Source organism: Sinocyclocheilus anshuiensis, unplaced genomic scaffold (genome assembly GCF_001515605.1).
Source record: "Sinocyclocheilus anshuiensis isolate Anshui unplaced genomic scaffold, SAMN03320099.WGS_v1.1 scaffold2109, whole genome shotgun sequence".
NCBI lineage: Eukaryota > Metazoa > Chordata > Actinopteri > Cypriniformes > Cyprinidae > Sinocyclocheilus > Sinocyclocheilus anshuiensis.
In genome coordinates this window covers 341,741-367,242 of record NW_015552709.1, presented here as the reverse complement: position 1 = coordinate 367,242, position 25,502 = coordinate 341,741, and the positions used below count along the sequence as shown (strand labels likewise).

The following is a 25,502-nucleotide window of genomic DNA, read 5'->3' as shown; positions in this document are numbered from 1 at the left end:
ATTGGTATGTTGACAAATGTTGAGAAATAGAAGAAATGGCGACCAATTACTGCACCTAAAAATGTAAATTTGGCCAAAAAGTTCATTTCCGTCTATCAAGGTCACTGCACAGCAGAGAAACTAATCAGTAATATTTCCATTAGATTTAGATGAAGCATTGGAACTTTTGTGACAGCACGTAAAAAGAAATATAAAATAAAAAGAGTTTAAAAAAATAAAAATGAACTCGTGAAAACTTCACTACCCACACGCCCTTTCTGCCTTCGCGTGCGGCTTAATCCTCCGCGGCTTCCGTAAGGTGTCGTGGCGCTTGTGGAGTTAAGTTACTAAGGCGAAAGTACAGCGGCTCTAAATAGGAAGATAATCAAATATTTGTTACATTACTTTCAAACTGCAGTGATCGTATATCATATAAAGGGTTCGGGCTGATAATGAGGCGTGCAGGTTTGGGTAAGTAAGTGTTTCTCTTTATTTGTCGTTATATTTGAAGCTTATGCTAAGCTAGGCTCTCAGTTCAAATATATATCACAGTTTGCGACATTAAACAAACGCTGAATGACCAAATCATGCCAATAAATTAACCACAATGTCCAGGTTTGTAGAGCCACATTTATAAATAACAGTACGAGACAACGGTAACTGACAGAGCCAAAACGGTCTGGTTTTACCAACTATATCAGACCATCTGTTCCATAGGTCAGGTTAACATTTAGAGGTGTTTGATGGTGTTTCTGTGTGTATAAACACACAGAGACACTGCAACAATATATATATGACACATCCAAACCTAAATTTAGATTCCTTCCATATCGTTTAAACCGTTTTAATCAAAAGAACCAACAATATAATTTTAAAGTCAGTTCTTAAAGGGGCCGATTTTAACTGATAAATAACTTAAAAAATATATATTTTTCACAAAATAATTAAATGTAAAAAATATTTTAAAAAATCTCTTATTTTTTAAAAAACGATTTAATTAATAGTTACAAATGTTTAGATGTTCAGTAGTTTCTGATGACTATATAAACATTATTTGAAGTTGCAGTCAGCATGTCAGGGCACTTGTGTAGGTTTTTCCCAGCCAACCAGCCCTGTCCATCTTAGTAAACTTCAGAGCAATCAAATCAAATCATACATGTCGGTTACTAACCTTTATAATAATTTGCTGAGATCAGATATTGGATTTTAAAATACTCAGAAACACCAGTCTTATCCAGCCAATTTTACGTTTATTGTTTTCGTTTAGGTGAGGGCCGCCCTCCAGGCAATTCTGTTGCAAGTGGATACAGCCTGTATGAGGAGGAGAATGAAAACCTACAGGAGGGACTGAGAACTAAAGTAAACTCACTTAAACATGTAAGTGGACTTGCTTATTCTGACCTGTACATATTAAAATATATAAAAGAATAAGTGAGCATATAAATTTTTGGGGGGTTTTAAATGAGTAAAAAATTGTTACTGACAAATGGGCAAAACCTAGGATAGTGGCAAATTTAAGAAATATAAAATAACAACTAATTAGTATTTGGGGTGAAAGTAATTAGTTTTTTAATATGTCATAAATGGATTTTTGTTGTAAATATGCCTGACAAGATTGTTACACTGAATGACATTTTAGTGGGTCTCTTCTGTTTTTATGCGTAAACCCTTTTTCATCTTTGACCATTTTTGTCTTTGATATATATATACATCAATGGCAATAAAGTGTTGAATTCTAAATAATCTATACTTTTTACATCTATTTCAGCTTTCAATTGACATTGGAAATGAACTCAATTACCAGAATAAAATGTTGGGAGAAATGGTAAGTGATGGGAAACGATTCACTATCTGGTCTCTTCATCAAAACACTGATCTGAATAGCTGTAACATCTCATGTTTGTTTCTCCTCAAGGACTCGGACTTCGACTCAACTGGAGGTCTGTTGGGAGCCACCATAGGTAGATTGAAACTCATCTCCAGGGGAAGCCAAACTAAGGTGTATTGCTACATGCTGCTGTTTGCTCTGTTTGTTTTTATTGTCCTGTACTGGGTGATCAAACTGAGGTGATCATAGGACTGATGAGACTCTTCAGGACCTTTCTTATGTGCCATGCTTATTTGGGATAGAGGGTCAGAATCCTCACAGTGATGATGAGGACTGAGGTAATTGAGGAGTGCGAGAGTGCATTCTTTTTGAACCATTGAGTGATTATGTGCAATATGAGACAAAACTCTGTCCTAACCTACCAAAATTAGTGTCCCAGTGCAGGGATGATGCTAATTGTCTGATACTGGTCACAAAAATATGTTAGAGATTAACAACTGACATCTGGCATTTCCTTTTATTCAGAAATACTGACCTTTGTGGTATGATAATTATTTTTGGAGAACTTCAGTGCTATAAATGTGCTAATTTATATCTTCTATAAGGATACAGATTAAATACCTTTAAGAGGGAGGCACACAACAGCACCAGTAGTCCTTTAATCATATAGTTGGAAATTCAGCAACTGCCCAGCTGAATGAGGTGTAAACAAAACAACAAAAACCTAATCAGCCTGTATTTTCCTTTCCTTTACTGTGCAAATCTTCACAACACCCTTGAAAGAGCAGCCACAAAATTGTGTGAATAGTGTTCAAAGGGCTGATCTTCAGACTGTGAAAACCATATTGATATATGTGAGTTCATGTTCAGTGCAGATGTGTAACATATCAAAAACCACCCCAGAATTTTGTCTACTTCAGAAATGCCTTAAGTAATTTTGAAGTTCTTGTTCAACCCCTTCTGCTCTCTATGGTCAACATAAACCATGAATTATTTCTGTTTTTTAGAAACTTATTTGTAAATAAATGTCATTTTTGAGAGAATTATTACATAAAAATTTCCTTTATGTTGTCAAAAGCTCGAGTCCTGTTTTCATATATTCCATTTATGGTTCGCAGGAATCTTACAAGCATCTTAAGAATTATGAAAACTTTATTTTTTCATGCATAATAACAAACAGTCATTTACAACTATAATCAAAATTTAAGTTACATATGACTACATATAAAGGTTTTCTTCAACTATATTGAGGTACCATTTTTTTATTTACTGCAGTGTACAAATCATCCATCTTAAAGTTGCTAACTGCTTTTATAACTGATATAACTAGTTAATTTATATCTAGTGTCAGATTCTCCATTTAAGTGCACTTTGTTTTTCAAACTGAACTCCTATCGGTGATGTCATTTATTGGGTAGAGTATCCATGTACTTGCATATGATTGACAGCATCACCTCATCAGCTCCTGCACCAATGGACATTAATCTGGAGTCCCTGATAAGACCAAAAAAACAAAAACAGATTATATATATTTGTGAACTGACAGATGAGGACTAGGCTTACAATATTTTTTTTACAATTTTCAAAATCAGAAGTTTGATTCACTGCATTCACACTGACATGGCTCTTTCCGCCCAAACTCATGAGTGAATACATGGATTCCAAACCTGTTGCTTTTCAATGTCACTGCAGTTCTGAGAGCGCATTCACCTTAATTCAGATGAGAGAAACTGACCTGTAGAACCTGCTGACTAGGACGTCACTGGTGAAGCCCATGCCACCCCAGTACTGGAGGCAGCTGTCACTGAGCTCTCGGGCCAGTCGTCCTGCCGTCAGCTTGGCCATTGATGCCAACTTTGTTACATTGTTTCCCTTAATGTACAGAGCTAATGAAAGTGCACAAAAAAACGTCTTAAGAATTTCAGAGGTATTCATTTTCAGGCATACATGCTGAGGTTCAGCTCCAATTTTTGATTTCACAACCTGAGGGAGGTAAAATGAAAATGGACTGATTGCAAGCCAGTGTTCACACCATTTCTTTCCATTATTAATTTGGAAATCAGTGGCCCTGTAGACCTACCAGACCCAAACCCATGAAATTGCATAGCTGCCTTGGTCTAGAAAATCATTCTGGGATAATTTAAGAAACAGTCAGACTCACCTGTGGCACGATGCAAAAGGGAGCGCAACAGCTCGATTTCTGTCTGCAGCTCAGCCAGCCTGAAGTGAACAACCTGGTGGTATAGAATCGGCTGACTGAAGATCTTCCTCTGTCTGGTGTAATTGATGGTCTCTTGGACAACTTTCTCCATGGTCGTCAGGACTTGGAAAAACAAGTATGACAATATCAAGTCATAGGAAAAATTCCGACGTGTTTTTCAATAAATTATATGCCTGATGAAATAGTTGTAGGATTTCAGTCCTGATAATATCTAGACAGGAAGGCTGAAATGTTGGCTGATGATGTCAAAAGATCCTCCAAAACATGCCAGACCTTTTTCTTCCTTGATGTTTAAAGCAAAACACACAAGTTCATCCTGAAGTTTGCCTCACTGATAAACACATTTGGGCCTGAGAGGAGAGCGATCTGGCTTTGTAAACACACAGGCACTACTGACATTAACACACTGACGTCATGCCTGTGCCAGTGAAGAGAAATGTTTGCCGTGCGGTGGGATGTGTGGAAGTTGGAATGGATTACTTACTATTGGCCACCCCCCAGAGTCGCTCCTCCTGGAACTGTAGCATCTGGTACGTGAAGCCCATTCCCTCCTGCCCTATGACATTTTTGCAAGGCACACGCACGTCATCGAAAAACACCTCTGCTGTATCCGATGACCACATGCCTATTTTATCGATCTTGCGTGCGATATGAACGCCTGCGGACGAATGGTAAAACATTAGCATGTTTTCTTTGGCAGAAAAAAGACTTTTCCAAAAATTTTGTGCTTTTGCGTAAAGTATTACCTGACAGATTCATAGGTAAGCAGATTAAGGATTTGTTCTTGTGTGGAGGGCCATCGCTGGTGTTGGCCAGGAGGCACATCCAGTCTGCTTGAGTGCCATTAGTAGTCCACATCTTTCCTCCATTAATGACAAGTTCATCTCCTTTGCGCACAGCTTTAGTCTTGATGCCTGAAGGAGACCGTATTTATTAATTAGACTCTTCCGATCAGTGGTTCTCAGCCAGGAGGCAGAGGCCTACTAGGGGGCTTCAGAAAGCTTCCAATGGGGCCATGGTGTCACTTAAAATTATTAAAATTAGTATATTATTATTATTATAAATTAATATATTAAACACTCTTACCTAATGAAAATGCTAAAAAAAAAGTGTTTTTCCCCCACAGTAACTATTGTTTTATTGAAGAACGAGTTCTTGAAACTTCTTGAAGTGTATTTTAGTATTATTTATTTACTATTATAGTATTTATTATTATTTTAAATTAGTTTCTATTTTTATATTTTACATTTTACATTTAAAAGTTTTAGTTTTTTTTTTCTTTATATTTTGATATTTTTTAGCCAGTTTAGCCAGTTAGACCAGTTGACTTGAGAAGCAAAATTGCATAATATATTTTGGTTATCTTAAATTAAGCTTAAATTTAAGGCTTTTTCTTACACAATATTTCAAACATTTTTTTTTTTAAATGTGACAAATTTTTATATAAATGCTTAAATGTTATGTTAGTATTGTTTATATACTATTGGTATTTATTAGTATTTGAAATTAGCTTTTATTTTTTATATTTTTCAGTTTTCATTTTCATTTTAGTATTTTTTATTCGTTTTTTGTTATGTAAAAATAACAACACTTTTATGGAATCACAAAATGAACTGTGGTTAATTTAACTATATCACCACTCCCAGTTTCTGTTAATAAAAAAGTTCAAAACAACCAGCTTTGTCATAATTACAGAAGAAATATTAGAGGAAATTGAAGGATTTTTTGTTGGACAAAGAAGGACCCTCAAGCCAAAAAGGTTGAGAATCACTGCTTTAGATCATACTTGGCTTTAAATGTAAAATAAAGTAATACTGTACTTTCATTTAACCTCAAAACAACTCATTAATAATATGTGACTAGTACCAGCTTTACTTCAAATACAAAATTTAATACATTTATGAAAAATAGATCTGCATCTCCCTGTGTGGTATTCCCTTGTAGGCAAGTCTTTTAATCTCCCTGGCCTGAAATGCTTTGATATCTTCATCTGGGAAAGTAATTAATTTTAGATTTGCGTCTGGTGTATGTTTACATCTTGTTTAAAACACCCCCATGGCAATAAAAAGAGCATGTCTTTCCTGTTAGGTACATTATATCCAGCAAAATACTTACTTGCTACATCAGAGCCGGCCCCAGTTTCGCTCACCCCGAGGCAGGCCACTATGTCTCCCATTATGGTGGGCTGCAAGAACTCTCTCTTGAGCTCTGCAGAACCAAACCTAAAACAGCACAGAGGTCACAGTCACATCCTCGTTGTTATTTTGTGAGTGTCATAGCAACAGTGATTGAAAGCTCATGAGGCTGAAAGCGGCATGGGTTACAGAAGACATTTACATTTTACTAGCAGCAAATGCAATTTCAGAAACTGTTCCATAGGGCAGAATCACAAAGGAAACTAATCAAAATCCCTAAAATCCCAGATTTTCTGAATCCAAATAGCCAAAACGAATATGCACAGAAAAATGAGTGTTTCCAGAGAGTGAGCACAGTGCAGTAAAATCCCCTCAGTGTCCGCGTACAACCTGCTGCAGTCAGAATATGTCAAATACTAAAAAGAGGAAATGGAACCTTCCCGATGACTACAGTATTTATTTATAATTGATCATTTATTTATAATTACAATAAATGATGATTTAATGTTTTAAGAGTCTATCAACACATGGTGAAGAAATATCTCATTCAGAGTCTACTGCAACATTCGGTAACACTTTATTTTAGGGTCTCTTAACTAGTTACTTCTTAGCATGCATATTACTAGAATATTAGCCATTTATTAGTACTAATTAAGCTCATATTAATGCCTTATTCTACATGACCTTATTCTACATCCCTAATCCTACCCAATTCCTAAACTTGACAACTACCTTACTAACTATTAATAAGCAGCAAATTAGGAATTTATTGAGGGAAAAGTAGTAGTTAATAGTGAATAAGTGTTCCCTATTTAAAAGTTTTACCCAACATTCACTGTATAAAATACTTTTTCTAATCAGTTTTTTTGCCTTTTCGCCATTAAAAATAAATAAATAAAAACACAGAAATAAATAAGTAAATAAAATCTAAATAGATTTTAAATATGCATCTAAATAGATTACTTGCAAAGCAAAATTGCATAATATATTTTCTTATAAGAGAATATATCTTAAAATTAAGTTTATATTTCTTAGACAATTTTTCCTAAACCTAATAAATTTTTATTTAGCAAAAAAAGAGAGAGCTCTTGCAAATGGGTTGACTAATTTAATTCTATTTAATTGAGATTCTATTAAATTAGAGATATTCTCTAAAAAAAGGAGTATCTCTTATATACAATTTTGTTTCAAGTAAACAAGTAAAAATAGTTATTAAGAATATGAGTTTTGCAGTGTATCTTTCATTAACCGCGTCTTTTTTTACTTTCAGAGTGAGAAGAATATTTTGAGACAAATGACATTTAATGACAAGGCCAACTGATGAAGAAACCAGAATTAACCAATGTTAAGAGCAATGTAGCATAGAGTTGGAAATTGTTATCATGGAATAATGCCTATGTTTCAGTTACTAATACTAAAAAATAGTAAGCAGTGTAAAGTGCAGTATTTTGTGTAGCATTCGATTCTGAGCATAGCCACTGTTTGAGGTGTACTTAAAGGCTAAGAATACTAGCAGGAGAAGTACCTCGCCAGTGCAGGTGTAGCCATATCACTCTGCACGCCGATGGCCATGGGAATCCCTCCGCAGTTGATGTTCCCCAGTTCTTCAGCAACAGCCACACTGTAGCTGAAGTCCAACCCCAGACCTCCATACTCTGCAGCCAGTGAACAAAAAGATAAGTGAATGTCCAGTTAGCAGATCACCTGGATGCTTCATCTCTTCAGTTTTTTGTTAATGAGCATGTAAACATTTTAAATGAATGCTTAAAGCTGCAGTCCGTAACTTTTGGCGCTCTAGCGGTTAATAAGCAGAACTGCGTGCGTCTTGCGGAAGAACATTGTAGCCGGAGCTACTTCTCTCCGTTTATGTCTATGGCGAATCACGCAGGTACTGGGCTACTCCGCAGCGGTACCTACCCGAACCAGTCTAAATAGTCCGAATATAAACACTTATTATAGGTGTACCGTAGTGATTAACGACAAGCCAAAAACACGGTTTGGAAAATGGATTCATGGTGTACTCGCTTATATAAATTTTGAACACAAAAAAACTTACGGACTGCAGCTTTAAGTCAAATATCTCAGAAGATTTGAACATTTTGATCACAAAGCAGGTGTAATTTAGACCGTTTCTATCAGGTCTCCTTGTTCTTGGGCGGCATTAATCTGAACTTGCTTACTTCAGTACTGAAGACAAGTATGCATCATGTAAGAGTCATCTACATATTTTTGCCATGCAGTAATCTAAAACTTGACATTCCCTTTTCACACCCCTGCAGTCCATTCAGTCATCATTATAACATACTACAATGTCTTGCGTAAACATGGTATAAGCTATTACATTTGACCATAATAAAAGCATTACTGTTTCCCACGATACTTTCCTTGTCGTGCATTTATTCATGTCATTTCATGTTCCATTTCATTTAGTATTTTCCTTCAGGAAACACAAATTTCGACATTAAGGAAATGATTCTATTCTGTGAAAGCAATAAGGGCAACAATAATGCTGAAAAGCAAGTCCTTTAGTGACTGTAGTGAACACTACGCTCATTTCCCCCAGTACTACAGGACGCTGTATTCTGTCATCAGGTCCCGCAATGGTTGTGGACGACATTTGGTGTGGCAAAATAAGGAAAAGAGAAGCCAGAGAGCAGAGGAAACAGATACAGCTGCACAGGAACAGCTGGAGTCCAACAATTCTGTATCCAAACAGATGATCTAGTGAGATGCATCTAAACAGACGGTTTGTTTATCTTGACCACAAACTAGCTTAACTAACTTTATGGAGTCTTGGAGAACAACATCTGAGATGATTAAAGAGATGGAATTCTGATTGTTACTGTGATCGTTTTCCACATTACAATGCAAATATTGTGTAATAGTCTTATATGGGTTTGTATAGTATGAAATACTAAGATATACAGTTGGAACAAAATGGAAAAAGGATGTTTAATGTCATATGTCAACAAGCAGATCTGAGCTTTACGAAGGACAGCTATTGGAAGGTGGTCAACATTTCCATTCTCTGTGTGCGTGTGAACATGAAATTTTATTTTTATTTTCCGTGGAGAGTGATTCTGCTATTTGGTGGGGTAAACTTGCACAGTACATTTAATCACCACATAGATGTGAAATTAGAGGTATTTCAAGAGAAACAAGAGGCCATGTACCCCCACATATTTTGGGAGTAAATGTCAAAAGACTGTTCGTTTGGATAAGAACGGAGTCTTAGTGTCTTATCGGAGTTTGCCAGGGTTGGAAAAACAGACATTCTGGATTTACGCCAGTAGGGCTTGTTTTCACAAGAGCTATTTCTCAGTAACTGACTATAAGGTTTTGTTAAGTTAAATTACACAAGTGTTTTTTAACACTTAGTTCCATCATTTTTGTGAATTCTGTCTCCCAAACGAAAATGGCAATACCATATTTCTGCTGTACAGTAGCTGTTGTAAACAAGTAAACACAACTGAAACATATTTAGACATAATTCAACTATATAATGAAGGTAAATTCCACACTAAAAGTTGAAACGTTTTCAGGACGAGTATTTTTCATAAATATCAAGTTAGGGCAAGTGATTTAAATCATAATTTGTAAACGTACTGAATCAATTGGAATATTGGTTGGTCAATATAATGATTTTATATTTTTGTACATTACCGTTTACCTTTTGCTGTTTCATAAATTGCATTTCATAATTGTTTTACTGTTGAAATTTTGCTAAAACGCTTATAATAGGTGAATTAAAAGTAAGTTACATTGTGACAACATACCCCAAATAATGTGACAACAAGCCCTGCTGATAGGTAATGTGTGTTCATTGAACTGTATACTTTATACTATATATTCCATAACCATGGAAGTGTTCAATAACCTTTTATTTATTTATTTTTTTTGTAGCCAAGATTGTAAAGTATGCTTTAAGAAAAATGTTTACATTAAATGGTGCTGGTTTCTATAAATGTAAAAATGTCAACCTCTTAAGTCACTGACTATGGTGGATTCTGAATATAAAAATAGCTTCAAAACTCCCCCAAATCTCGAGAGTGAGCTCACAGACGAGAGATGAAAAATAGTGCATATAGGAAAAGCTCCGGTTTAGCCTACAGCAGTCAAGTCACAATTCACCTGAACAGATTTGATGTTATTGTTTAGAGACTTGCTGGTGTATTTGTGCTGCACATATCAAAAGAGGTGAGGCAATGCTCTGAGTACTAATCTTCTGTCTAAGAAGATGCTGTAAATCCAGCCTGCTAATGCAGAAGTGTCACAGTGTCAGCACTTCTTAATGCAAGAGCTGCTCTCCTCTGACCTACAGATTTATGAAGCTGCTTCCCCCAGAGCCTTCAGCCACCTATCAATTATACTGTATTGTATTCCAAATATTTAATTACTATAAATTTTGCTATATCATGTTAAAAAGAGGAAAAATGAAATAAATTATGATGATATTATCTGCACGCTATTTAAGAATGAGGCTCAACAGTCATTGATTGTTTACACAAGTTTTACAATCCTAGATTGGGATGGTATATTTGTTGCTATCTTGATTACAGACATACCAAGACAATCTGTTGTACATTAATGAAATGTATAGAAGAGTGTTCACAAAAACAAAAGTACTTCTATTTGAATTTTAAACTTCACAGAGAGCCTGTGGGCTTTTAAAATATGCACAGGCACCAGCTGTATTTTCTTTTGGTTGTTCTTTATTCTTCTTATGTATTGGGATTTTATAGCAATGCTTTGAACCATATGGTAAAAAGCTGTGTACTGACATTTTGATATGTGTATAAGGCCACAAATCTATTTTGTGTTACAAGGTGTTTTCCACTGTTCTCGTAATTGCTTCTTGGAGCCATGTTGTTATTTTCTCATGAATCCATCTGCACTCACATAAAAAACCTAAGACTTTTTAAAGGGCACCCTACAATCTTCTTATTCTCTACTTTTCTGAAGGAGGTTACTTAGAACTGTAATTCTGTCATTACTGGAAAATCTAAATGTTCCATTTTTTTGTACATTAAATGCATATTTTCCTGTGAAAGAGCAATATTTCAACCTGCTGCTCTCAAGGGGTCACATCAAGTTTTCCTTGATCTTGAGCGATAGAATAGAATAGAGTTCACAGTATGCTTGCCGCGATAGACGGTGCTGACGGTGATACCGTTTTCTATGTTTTATATATAGGCTAAGTGAGTTTGACGTTGTATTTTGTTGTTGCATTCAAGCAATTGATGCCGAATTGCCGCTAATTCGAAAGTGAAAGTAAAATGCGCTCTGTGTTTTTAAGCTATTTAAAAGCAAAGGAAAGTGAGGAAAAGAGGGAAAATTAAAACGAACTAAAAATGAACAATTGCTTTACGCAGAATTGCCACTATTTGAAAGTGAAAGTAAAATGCAGCATGCTGCTTTTGCAAGCTATTTTAAAGTGAAGGAAAGCGAGCAAAAGCGGAAACGCCCCTGCCCCCACGTGATACTGGTATTATCGGTGTTGTCACACGTCGATTAACCGGTGGGAAAATTTCCTCACCATCACAACCCTAGTTCACAGTACTAAAAGACCACATACGTTAAGCTGCACAAACTGCTTGTGCTGAAATTTTGTTCTGACATCAAGAATCAGAAGCATAATGCCCAAACTGGCTATGTAGCACCTGCCGCTCTGGATATAGCATTCTTTGGAAGGAGCCAGTTTTAGGAAAGAGTGGCTGAAGATTTAGGGTTACAGTTAGAGTTAAACTTCCAGTTTAACTCTAAATGTCAGAGAGTTTAATGAAACTGGCATGAAAAACTTAATTATGACCGTTTTGTTGCAAAAAGAGGAGGGAAATAATACAAATGTAAGATGAAGAAGAATGGGTCACTTGTATGCTTGATTAAGGTAAATTAACAAATGTCTACTTACCCACAGGTTTGTTGACTCCTAGAAATCCTGCATTACCCAGGATTTTGAAGAGCTTATGAGCAGGAAATTGCCCTTCTTGCTCCCATTGGTCTACATAAGGGTTGATCTCTTGATCAATGATCTATAACACAAACATAGATCAGAATGCTTTACTGAGTACTGTAACCAAACCTGAAAATGACCTGACATGAATATTATCTGATTTATAGATTCCAGGGAAATTGTGTATTATATTAACACCATGTTTGCAATTAAACACTTATTCCAATGAAGCAGGATTTCACGGGAAATAAGGAGGAAACAGCTCAAAACAACACAACAGAAACTGGGTAACAGTCTAAATGTTTACACCTTTACTATGCATTCAGACTAAAGTTAAAGTGAACCGTCAAAAATTGAGGATTAATTAATAGAGACTGAAATCAGCAAAAAATCACAAAAGCTTTCCAAAGTAACTAAATATCAAGAAGTAATTCAGTCTTTAATTTCTAACAGACATGTGGCCTAGCAATTAGCTCACATGGGCAATGACAATTTGAATCCGGTTCATGTCATTTCCTGATCCATACCCTTCCTTCTACACATCACTTCCCGCCCTTTCTATAAAGTGACAAAAGGCCAAAAATAATATGTTTTCAAGTTCCTTCAAGCTATATAGAGTGTAATAGCCCTACAATAGGTTGCTTCCTTGAAAGCGGGACCAGACACTCAACTTCCTTTTGAGTCACTTCAAGACGCCTGCATGTTGTAATAACATAACCATTGTGAAATATAGTGAGCATCTGCAGCAATACTCCATTCATTTGAACCATACAAGCACTGACAATAAATTAATTCCTGACAGAGGAGTGACATTTACAAAAAAAAAAAAAGTTCCAAAGAGAAATGAAATGTACCATAAAAACAGAAAATATGTTCCATATTTATAATTCTTCCAAAGCCATGCAATATACTTTATATTCTTGCCTTCTGCTTGCTGTAAACTAGCAGTCTGGATATTTAGCTTAATAACTTATTTTGTGTCCCCTAGAATCTGACACATCAGGCAGATTACAAACAACATAAGGGTGAGTATTTTGGGCTAAAGTATTAAGTTTAAAACAGATGGAGCAGAAGACTCTCAAACAAATGCAATTAAAAGTCAACAGACCTTGTAATACTCATTGTACTGTTTTAGTGTCTGATCACAAGAACACTATAATGTTGCAATGGTAGAGTCAAAGGAAAGTAAGGCAATTCATTAAAATCTACTTAAACAAATGAAGCACAAAAGAAATGTAATTCTTTTCCCAATAATGCATTATGTGAACATTAAAAGTAAGTTGATGAGCCGATAATTTTAATTAAATTAAGGCTATAAACCTCTCCAGCTATGGAAATGATTCCTCTTGAGCTAATATGTCATGCTTACTACATTTAATGGGTACAGACTAAGACAAAAACCTGCTTCAGTATGAGCTGTGGAAAGTTAGAAAAATACTGCAGAGGGATGAGCAACACATTTCCCCAAAAACATGCAGATGTGCTGCTTCACTGGCCAACAAAAATGTCCTGACTCAAAAGCAGTGTGCACAGAACAAACAGCGTTTAAAATCGAAAGAAAGCCAGGGGTCAACAGTACGCTAACGAACTCAGTGGGAACTAGTTTAAATTTCTTCAGCAGAATGAATAGGCAGGAAAAACTGGCAGAAAACATAGAACGGAAGCGTAATATTTTGTATTAGGCCTGTCGCAATAATCAATATATCGACTTATATACAATATATGTACATGACCTCAATAATTTTTGGTGATGCAATATATTGCCCATTATATTTACATAAAAATTAATGTCATCATGTTTTTTGCATTCCACTTGCACCTGTGTCTTTTGCAGCTTCTCGAACATAACATGGTGTAGTTGGTGCTAGTTCAAATTTACAAAATGCTTCTACAAAAAAAATTAATCTGCAGATATGGCCTTGTTTAGGGATCTGTGCCTTTGTGCATACGGACATCGACTGCTAAGTAGGGTTGGGTATCGTTTGTTTTTTTTTCGATACCGGTGCCAAATCGATACTTTTAAAACGGTTCCGGTGCCTAAACAGTGCCTGAACCGATACTTATTAAAAATAAATAAATAAATAAAAATTCCCCCAAAAAATGATGGATTGGCCATTAGAACAGAAATAAAATAGAGAGTGCAAATGTTAGAGGGTCAAGTTTTTTTAATTAAAAAAAAACAAGCAGATAAAATTAGAAGTAGTTCTGAGCTCATTGACAAATATCTGATCTTGTAAGATGTGCTTGCTCCCTTTACACAGAGTGCGTGTGATCGAGAAATCGAAAGTGAAAGTAAACAGCGCAAATGCTTATTCAAAAATATTTAAATACACCGCATCCTGAGAGCGGCTCCCTGATGCGCCATAATTATACACAATATTAGAATGTTTAAAGGAGTGGACACGAAAATCGCGGGAGCGAAACACATGTTGCGGGAGCAGACAGCAATGGTCAGAGATTCAGCGGGAGTGGGATTAAGAAAACAGCCGAATCCCGGACATTTTGGGCAATTAAGAAATCCTGGCCGGACGCATTTTTGTAGGTCCAAAAAGAGGACATGTCCGGGGGAAAAGAGGACGTATGGTCACCCTAATTTATTGCTAATCGATGTATTCTTTTTAAAGTAGCATATAGAACATATTTTCTGCCTCATTCTGTGACAAGAAGCCTCATCAGATCACAAAAGGAAGCATTTGACTGGTGTTGTGGAGTAAAAAGGCCTATTTAGTACAGGTTTACTCAAAACCCAGAAGACTGTGACTGGATAATACAGTCAGAAAGGAAGAGCGGTCCACCCTGTTCGAACCTTCAGTATAAGGTTCCTAATTCTTAATAAAGAATGGTGATACATTCCACAATTCTCTTGTCGGTCCGAGCTGAGAATTGTTTGGTGGAGTCCAGAACTCTGATTTATAGTTTGTCAACACTTTATGCACCCAGAAGACATGCCCATTGAACTAAACTGAATAACAGTAGGTAATGTTTCCTGGAAGTGGTAACCCTATTTGTGCATGAAAAATTTAGATTTTTTAAATCATACTCCCTTTATTTCAATCGGAACATAACTGACGTGACATGCATTACGTAAGATTAGTACTATGTGAAGAATTTCTTCAAGTCATAAGGTGACCTTGAGAAGAAGTGCATTTTATTGTAAAATACTTTTAGCATGAGTAAAAGCTGAAAAATAAAACCAAGCCTGCAAATATTATGCACTGTTAAATTTCACATCAGTCTTTCCTTTCATTTAGACGCATAATAACATTACGTGCTTCTATGTCAAGGACTTTTCTAACTTGTTTTCAATGTTTCACTGTCTCTGGTGAGTTATTTTAATAAACTCTGTCCCTGAGCTTCACTCTACGGCATTGTTTTCATCATCCGTTGCTTTTTCTGTTTTCCACTTATATCCTTTCTCATACAAGCCTACACACTTTAATTGGAGAAGGCAACTTCCTTCCCAAGCCCTGTAACCCTTCCTAGTCTACACAGTTGTATAATTATAATGACTTTCAATCATTTAAATCTTATTAATTCAAATATAATTCATGTTAAAATATTTATCACATGCCTTAGAGAAGGTAGTGACGTGTAATAGAAAGGATTTTTTTTTCTTCCATGCACTGGAGAAAAGTCGTGGCCTTGCTAACAAAAGATTAGCTATTAGTAAATTAAATATGACATTTTTAAAAAATATAGCGATAGAGAGAGATTCCTCAATTACTTCTAATTCTTATAATAATCAAAGATAAACCTTTTTGAGAAACGAAATATTTGTTTTCTAAATTGTTTGGTCATGGAAATGACAGCAGAAGAAGTGTACAAATTGTACAAATTAATTTATTAATATTTTTTTGTAAATAATCTGAAATGTAAATAATATGAAAAATAAACTTTTATTTATTTGGTATAGAAGGGAAGTTTTTACAAATTTTTTTTTAATAACTTTTAGCCTGGAGTTGACAGCAGGCCATAATCAACTTGAGCGTCACGTGACTATCATAGCTTCCTGGAAGCGTCAAAACAAAGCGGTTAATCTTGACAATTCATCTGTTAACATTGAAAATGTATCTTTATATCAAACAAATCCTTCCATAAAATCCTTTAATTATGTCCGACACTGACAATGAAATCCCAAGCAATTCATACAACCGACCCAGTTGAAACTAGCTACTTGATACAGCAAGTGACCCCTTACCTACATTCACTTGCTGAAAAAGATTTGACCTGCACATTCATGTGAGTGCGATAATCAGGTATCAAGAAACTTAATCAACATTAATCTCGACAGAGAATAGTACATTTGTTAAAGACACAATACAATAGCACGCGGTCATATCTACCTTTCTCAAAGATGCCTTTAATGCAAAATGTTCCTCTGTGTAGAGAACATGATCGATATTTTCAGTAGAAACGGATGCTTTCGGATTGGAGGACGCTTTTTCTGACAAGTGCCGTTTGTTGCAGACAACAGTGGTTTTGAGTAAACTGCGATTCAAAGCCAAACTGAATCTCAAGACGCGCAGTGCCATTCTTACTGAACTCGAAAGTGTTGACATGCGCATGCGCATTAGCCTCACGTAAAGTTAGAACTCGAATACACAGTAATGCTGTCAGCGCTTTATCAAGATTACTGTAGTTAACATATTTATAGTTATACATTAAAACTGTGGTAAATGGGTAATGGTCAAATGAAACAAGATCCATATGTATTTATTCAATATTTATTAAATGTAGTAGCCTAGTTATGGTATTTTGGCAGTTACCACTGTGGTACCATTAGTACATTTAATTAATTAACAAGAAAGTATGACCTTTTGTCTGAACCGTTATGACAAACTGCTTTAACACGTGAAGTAAAGTTTTCTGTAAAATTAGGTTTACTCTAAAGGCTAATGTGAATTTTAAACCAAACCCATTATGACAAAAATTTCAGTCAGAAACTGTAGTGGCCCTTTGCCAAGTAATGTGATTTTATTGAATAGCTAAAATATTCCACCTTGATTTATCAGCCTTGATTTATCATGTGAATTACAAGCTCAAACATTCCACTTTTTTGTTTTGTCACACAGATGTTACCCTTTGGCTGGCTGGCTGCCTAAGAAAGAAATACATGCATTAGTCCATCAAGCAAGTCTCTGGTGATCAGTGCCCAATGGTAGTCTGATTTATTACAGCATTTCAAAGAGGAATACACAACATATTAGGGTCCAGATCCTGGGGACTCATTTACAAGGGAGAAAAAAAGCCATTTAGAGTTAATTGAACATCTATCCATGTTTGTGATTGTCCTTTTTCATGGATTCCAGCTGATTCAATTTTAGCAGGTGTCCATGGGCAGCAATGAACACTAAACTGTAAAAGTTGGGGGGGTTCTCTGTCCTCATTAGCAAATGACACATCCACCTTTCTCCTTGAATGGATTCTTCTCCTCTGGAATGCCTTTGACCAAAGGATCCTCATCTGCTCCGCTCTGAATGTACTCTGAAATCTCTTCACAGCATTTGGACACCTGACGAAAAAAAGTAATTGAAGTGAAAATCAAACAAAAAAGAACATACCAGCATACCAACAATGCCCATCCAACTTCGATGTAGTCCGTTTTGTGTAATGTGGCCATGAGTAGATTTAAACGCTTACCTTTGCCCTTTCAAGCTTCACCTCAATTTTGAGCTGGGTTACTTCCATTTTTGCCTTATCCAGGTCTGTCAGATCTTCTACATTTATGACCGGCATTGTCTGAGAAATCAAATCAAACGATCACATCACATGTGGTAGGTTATTTATCTTTGAGATATTTAAGTACAATATATTGCTGATGACCAGACTTACTGCCACTTACGATGAGGTCTCCTCCACCTGTGAAAATGGACAAGAGATTCTGCACCTCTCTCTCAATCCGGTTTATAAAGTAATCTGCATAAACATTGTAATCTCTTAATCTCATTAAAACAAGCATTCTTATTTTCTCTTTCCATAGTCTTCTTCAAATGTCTGGCCAGCTGTTCTTGTAAACAACCACACATTCAACAAAGTAAATACATATTTACATAAACAATAATATAAACCCCAAACATAATGAAATTGATTCAGGTTTTCTCCTAATGACCCTTGGATTTCAATTTAGGTCACGGGGACATAGAAAGTATTACAGGCTGCTGTGATGAGCATGCTAATCCATGTTTACCCCTGACCTGTCACATTAGATAATGCATTATCATCCAAGATATGACAAATGTATTCTCTATCAAAAAAAATGTTTTCAGGTGGTCACACATGGAAATGTAAAATTGTCATTATATCATTATTTCATTGTATCGTTATATCAGAGCCAAACTACTAGGCTACAACTATTCTATAATAATCTTAATAAAAATAATCTTAATAATAATACATTATATTGTTAATACATTGTTATGTACATATGTGATGTATGTTATATACATTACAATGTTACTACACTAAAAACATGGTATAGGATTGACTAAAATAAAGATTTAAGCAATTTTCACTCAGAAATTTCTAGTAAATTTTATAAATGATTACAAAGAAAGGCAAGTTACATATTAAACTAACATAAGATTTGGACGTAGTATTTCTGAGTTGTAGTATTTTGGTCGTAGTGTTTTCGTGTAAAACGTACCCCAATAATCTTCCTTTGATAAATATTTTTTACCGTGCATTATTATAGTCGTAGTAATACTAAATTTGGCTTTGATATAATTCTAAGGTCATGAAATATGAAGTTATTACTTATTTCCTTCTTTGGGAATAGACGCAACTTGCTGTAGTACTACGTGGAATTGTCATGGAAATGACTTAAGTATAGCCCGCCCTTCCAATTCCACCCCTGACAAATTCTCCATTTATAAGGCAACGATTGTAAGAAGTCAAGTTAGTAACTTCACAGGCGAGTAACATATATCAGACTACACGCGACCTTAGAATCCAAAATCTATCACAATGTCGTGTGATTTTCTTGGAGGTCTTTTGCTTATTGTTGCTGTACTGCAAAGCGCCGTCGGACTACAGCCCAGAGGTAAAGATAACATTTGGATTTTTAATAACTTCCTCAAAAGTTGTAGCAAAATGGGCGAAACAGATTTGTTTGTTGGAACCTGACACAGAACGTTGCACGTGAATTTGAGGTTGAGATTTATCATTTTTAATGCGCAATTTATTCCCCCACAGAAGTTTGCCTATTGCAAGTTGAAGAAGGACCGTGCAATGACGACATCCAGCGCTATTACTACAATACAATCACCCAACAGTGTGAAGAATTCAGCTATAGCGGTTGTAGAGGAAACGCAAACAACTTCAAATCCTTTTTGGAATGCCAGAAAACATGCTTCAGGATACCAAGTACGTTTATTTTATACATCCACTATGAATGCACATGTTCTGTAAACAATACACACAGCATCTTAAATTGACTTTTTATGAGAGTTCTGAGGGCAGTTATGGTTAAAAAAAGTTCATAGGCATTGTGTTCACACTTGTGAAATGCTCACTTTAACATGTTTTCTTCTGCACACTACAGAAATCCCCCAAATCTGTCGTTTTCAAATGGAAGAGGGGCCCTGCCGTGGCCTCTTCAAGCGCTATTTCTTCAATATGACCTCCATGCAGTGTGAGGCCTTCACTTATGGTGGTTGTCAAGGCAATGACAACAACTTTCAAAACCTTAAGGAATGTATGGAATATTGCAGACCTCCTAAAAGTAAGTATATTGAGACACAGTAGCATTTCTAAAAAAATTTGAAAATTGCATTCTAGGTCATAAAAAATATTTAAAATGCAAATTTAAAAATATATATACCTGACATGTATTTAAAGACAATATTGGAAAGTGTTTTTTGTTGTTGTTGCCGTCTTTAGAAAAAGAGCAGGAATAAAGTTTTAAATCTTGATAATCGTTTGGTGAGGAAATGTCAATAGCATTAAAAAAAATGGATGAGCGGAACATAGAGGAGAACATTAAGGGATCTGTTTTTTTATTTTATTTAATGTTTTATTTGTTAGGGACAGATACAATAAACATAGATGAAAATGTAAAAAACAATCATCCCATGCATGTACCATAGTGCTTGTAGCCGAAGCTAATTTGCAACACTGTGTACTTATTGCAACCCTAATCGTCTTCATTGGAACACATTAAGATATTTTTATTGTCATCTTTTCAAATCATCAGCACAACAGGCTTGTTTAATGGCCATCACGTCTAAATGGTTTCCAGTCTCTTGCCTTGCTTAGTTAATGGACCCTGGCTTCACCTAGAACATATCTGAGGTCCCTAGAAAATGGAAAGATGAAAAGTTAAACATTTTTGTGGTCTTTTTTATTTTTTCCAGCAATCCCTGTGATTTGCAATGATATTTTGGACAAAGGAAAGTGCTTAGCTTCCATACCAAGGTATTACTACAACTCTGCTACTAAGACTTGCGAGGAGTTCATATACACAGGATGCGGAGGAAGCAATAATAACTTCATCTCCAAACAAAGCTGTATGGATGTTTGTGGTAAAAATGGTATGTTTGATCATTTTGGGTTTGTCTGTAATTAATGAGAAAGTCATTATCAAGACAATAGAACAGCTTTATTTTCAATGTCTAACAATGTGTTTTGTTGTTCTCAGGGAGAAAAAGTTGGAGTCCCACTAAAAAGTATGTAAGAGTTTCCAAAGAATACCTAAGACGAGTAAAGGCCCAGCCACCAAGGGAGAAGTCCGCCAAATAATGGTTTATGAAGTCATTGGCACTGTACTGACAAAGATTATTGCACTGATTTTACAGTATTGAAGTTAAAGGCAGCAGTTTATACACATCTCACTCTGTGTATACTGTATATGATATGGACTGTTTTTAAAAGATTTGTTTAATGAAAGTTTGTTTAATATTCTCATGTGTTTTTATGCATTTGTAAAATGTTTATTTTCAATAAAATAAGAATATACTATTTTTAATGATTTGCATTATTAAATACAGTATTTTCACAACACTGTTTAAGTGATGAAGCAATAATGTTTAATTGACAGTAATTAACAACAATTTTTAATATGCTGATGTTTTATACTCCATATATTTAATTGAATGTTTTTCTCTGTTCAGCCAGAACATGTTTAATTCAGACTGGCAGCAGATATCATCTCATTATTCAAAAAGCTGGTGACACTTAACCTGAGAAAGTCAAGAATGAAAAATGAAAATAGTCATTGTCTGCTGGGTCAAAGATAGCAGGTTATTAACCATTAAAGGGTGAAATTACATGTATTCGACCTTTTTTAATGTTTTAGTTTTAATTAAGTATATACATTTTCAGTAAAATCATAATGGGTCTCGTTTAATGGCACTCGATATCAAAGCCAGAATAAATAAAAATAAACAAAGCCAGAATACAAGAATTTATGACTCTTTAATTATTTCTCTGAGTTCGATTTATGTTGTCGTTTGATCCGTCAACATGCAAAATGTTACCATAAATAACACCAAACACATCATCACAGACATTATTTATTGATATTAATATCAGCTAACATAATCGCCTGTATTTTGATTCTAGCTTCCAAAATGCAGTGCCATCAAAGGTTTTTTTTTTAATTTTTTTTTTACATTATTGTTGTGCAGGGTATAATCCTTTGTGAAAAAGCGAAGCAATATATTGCTCCGTATACTTTTTGTGCACCTTTGTTTGGAAGTCTATATATAGCGCCCCCTAGTGTATTTAATCAATCAAGTAAATAACTTGCTTGGCCAGATAAATATAAATAGTCTAGACATAAAGTGGCCTGAGGCATGTCACAAAAATTTAATTTCATATCAAGATCAATAAAGCAAAGCTGAAAATCCCATGAACAAACTTGGCATCTTAATATTCCACAAGCAAGTGCTGTAACTCAGTCAATGGCTTCAGATTAAGGTTGACTAAAACAACCACAAGGTGGAGTTCTGTATTCATGCAGTAGGCCTATATTGCTGTTACAGGAACTTTCCAAGAAATTCCTTTGGTGTGACACTTCATAAAAAAATCATTAATGCTATTTTTTTTTTAGATTGTTGAAGATACTCAGATTACTTCAAAACGCATTTCTGCAGCTCAATATTTTCAGTTGGCATGACAAGGATGGTGTGTCAATATTTTGCCGTTACATTCTAGAAAATGTTGTTTTGCCCACCCTGAATAAGACATGTATTTATAAATATTGATAAATATTAAGGGAAAAAATTATTTTCTACCGTATGGAGTAAAGACTCAATGTGCAACATCCTCCCTTGAGGTTAAAGGCCTTCTCTTTAAAGAGAAACTTCCTGTGATAATTGGACTATGATATGTTTGAAATACATTCTGATAAGCTGCAGCATTTCCTCCAGTAACAATTTCCAGAAATACAGGCCCTCTGTTAGCCTCACTCTGAATTCATGTCAGTTATTTAGGGAGTTAGATTACAATCTTACGTCTTTCGCAGAGTCTGCATGTCCTGTGCTGAAGTCTCTAAAGGTTAATAGTTTTATACTAAAAAGGGATTTGTTGGCTCTCAGCAGGTTTAGCAGGTTGCACAGCAGCACAACTGAATTTGCAGCTTAATAAAGTCTTATTTTATGTAGGATTGCTTAGTAGCAGCAGGATACTCCCATGAAATAAATAATCAGTCAATCAGCAAAGGTGTGCTTTATGTAAATCACAAGTCTGGAACTTTCATGTCTCTGCAATGACACACTTAAATTGAAAGTGACAGTTTTTCGCAGAAACGGCAAAACCAAATAAGACATTAATAATGCAGAACAACTCATAAATTACTGCTTTGTTGAAAGTTTGATTTTTAGATGAGGCCCAAAAATAGTTTTTATTTTTTTTGTCAAAGTACACTGCAAAAAAAAAAAAAAAAGGATTTTAAAAACACTGAGAAATTGCTAATAATTTTACCAAGAATTACAAAGAAACAGCAAGTAACACATGGAATTAAGCATACAATTTCAAAGTAGAAAGGCTGAAATAGTATTTTCTTGTAAAATGTACTCCAGTAATCTTTTATTTACAAAATTTACTATTGTACTTTTTGTTTTTACAGTGTACTTGTAGAATTTGTATCCTTAGATATTTTATACCAATTAAATAAATAATCATGAAGTAATTAAACTATAATTAAATATGTGTGATGTATTTGTTATATTTTCAATCATATATAATCTAACCTATATATATATATATATATATAATCTACATTTCGATGTAAAAATCTAAAAAAAAAATATTTTTTTTACACTATAATTTTCTGTTTTGTATTTTTTTTTAATACATTTTTTTTCGTCCATATTTAAATATAAACAAATACCAGATTTTCAATCCACAGAAGGGGATAGGAACTGAAATACGACATCACCTTGACTTGACACCACTGGTAATAACATACAAAATAATGACTTTCTCTTTATCTATTATTTCCCATACATGATGAGCAGTTCATGGATTGAAAAGATATAACTGCGGGGTTGTTAGGGTTCTTCTAACACAGCATGGCCTGTATCTCATGCGTTCAGTGCCTCAGGGAGTGAAGGTGGCATTGTGACAAATTGCAATGTACATGCCAAGTTTGCCTGAGCGTGCATTAGATGTGATGACGAGCACTCGGCCTAATTGTCACAAATGGTTTGTTATGGAGACTACACTCCAATTTCTAATTTTTAAGGCTCCACAAAGGAATGATATCATGGGTGGAGTGTGTGACAACACATCCAAATGTATTAGAATCAGACATTATCAATTGCCACACTGTAACTGATTTTTGTAATTTGAACAGTATTATACTGTCTTTAATGCAAGTTAGCTCCTCTGGTGAGTCGTTATTTAACCTTAACAGCGAATTAACATGAAATACTGAGGTAAAGTGCGTTAGGCAAACCACTGTTTCAGTGGAGATTTTAAACAGTAGTTTCTAATACTTCGTTTGTTTGTTATTTTCAGATTTCTAGTCTGGATGTAGTATGCAACGTCGGAGATGTATTTTGGATTCTCTTCTTGTGAATTTTGGATCCTCTTAAACATTTTTACAGTAAATTACTGGCATCCAGCTGCCAGTAAGTTACTGTAAAATTTACAGCAACCTATTTACAGTGCACGTTATCTGTCTCTTGAGAGTTTTTGGAATATGCAGCCACCTCAGTCATGTCTCTTCGGGTCACTATGAGTTCGTGCTGCAGAGAGACACTCAATCCTAATGGAATTATCATTGTTCAGAGGAGACGGTAGTTGCTTATGAAAAAGGTATGATGTGAGCTCATGACGCTGGCCTGCTTTGGTCCTCTTGTGAGTGGCATATATGGCCCTCACAGTTCCTCTGCTTTTTCTTTCAGGCATGAGCAGGCTGGTGTTCTGCTCTGATAGCTGCTGTGAGGGAAAATAAGGATGCCTTGTCTTTGTGTTTCCTGCTGAGTTTAACCTTTAACTTAGGTCAGACTGTACTTTGAAAATCATCTCTTCTGAATGTGAACGAATAAAGAGGATAACAATATATAATGAGGGAAATTATTGTTATGATTAAAATCTCTACATTTAAAACCACAAATTGGACATTAGATTGCTTGGAATAAACAAAAATTGTAATGTTTGCTTGAAGAGGAATATTCCAAGTAAAAGGTAAAAGCCATTTTGTGTTCGAAGAAGAAATGGAGATAATTCCAAATGTGTGGATTTGTACACCTCTCTCAAACAAGAGACCATTTAATCTCATGCTTCTGAATAGGGCACGTTTAGTCCTTCTGAGCCATAGAGATATCTTCCTTTGAAAGTTTTAATGTGTCATAAATATGCTGCTTCATGCTTATCAAATCTTTTCCTGTCTGCATGAGAATTTATGCACAGAAGCACAGATGAGTGAGGAGGTGGATCAGAAAGAGAGAGAGTGTTTGGTTCATGTAAGAGTCATGGTGTCGCATTGTTTTAGCAATATGAAATAGAGCTGTGCTTTGAAGACCGCTCAGCACAAGACAAATGCACAGGGTTTTTATCAAACCACAATATGCAGTTCAACTAATTCTGAGTAAACACTAATATTGTAAAAACATATTTATGAATTCAAAATATTTTTTTTGTGAATGTATCACTAAAGGTATGTAATATTAACCCAATGTTAATAGTGGGTTAAAAGGATGTCGAAAAATCGGTTATATAGCGTTATAGCGTTGTGGACATCACAGCAGGACTGATATTTTTCCTCAAATTTGCTGCTTATTCTTTCCTTTATCATCATTTTGAATCTCGCTGCACACAAAGTTTGACATCAATTTTCCAGTTCCTTGAACTACAGCAGAACCTTTAAACTTCCTCAGTTCACCCACTGTGAGAGATGGTATCAGACCTCATGAGCAACATGCTGGTGAGAAATAGATGGCG

At 35.2% G+C, this 25,502-nt stretch overlaps 3 protein-coding genes across 3 annotated transcripts; 2 read left to right on the top strand and 1 right to left on the bottom strand.

Annotated features, from left to right (window-relative positions):
• The first annotated feature begins 255 nt into the window (after positions 1 to 255).
• Positions 256 to 2,281, top strand: LOC107667772 (BET1 homolog). The gene is made up of 4 exons (XM_016459497.1): positions 256 to 450; positions 1,247 to 1,356; positions 1,748 to 1,804; positions 1,895 to 2,281. The coding sequence occupies exons 1-4, from the start codon at positions 432 to 434 to the stop codon at positions 2,048 to 2,050; spliced, it is 342 nt and encodes a 113-aa protein (XP_016314983.1). The 5' UTR covers positions 256 to 431; the 3' UTR covers positions 2,051 to 2,281.
• A 790-nt stretch (positions 2,282 to 3,071) lies between these two features.
• Positions 3,072 to 17,507, bottom strand: LOC107667771 (probable acyl-CoA dehydrogenase 6). The gene is made up of 9 exons (XM_016459495.1): positions 16,460 to 17,507; positions 12,075 to 12,195; positions 7,689 to 7,818; positions 6,144 to 6,250; positions 4,775 to 4,942; positions 4,513 to 4,686; positions 3,969 to 4,130; positions 3,543 to 3,693; positions 3,072 to 3,301 (listed from the first exon to the last, which is right to left on the bottom strand). The coding sequence occupies exons 1-9, from the start codon at positions 16,685 to 16,687 to the stop codon at positions 3,211 to 3,213; spliced, it is 1,332 nt and encodes a 443-aa protein (XP_016314981.1). The 5' UTR covers positions 16,688 to 17,507; the 3' UTR covers positions 3,072 to 3,210.
• Positions 17,508 to 18,977: 1,470 nt separating this feature from the next.
• Positions 18,978 to 20,981, top strand: LOC107667768 (boophilin-H2-like). Its single transcript, XM_016459493.1, has 5 exons — positions 18,978 to 19,155; positions 19,308 to 19,478; positions 19,657 to 19,836; positions 20,468 to 20,644; positions 20,752 to 20,981. Exons 1-5 carry the CDS (start codon positions 19,080 to 19,082, stop codon positions 20,850 to 20,852), a joined length of 705 nt encoding a protein of 234 aa, XP_016314979.1. The 5' UTR covers positions 18,978 to 19,079; the 3' UTR covers positions 20,853 to 20,981.
• Positions 20,982 to 25,502: the final 4,521 nt, after the last annotated feature.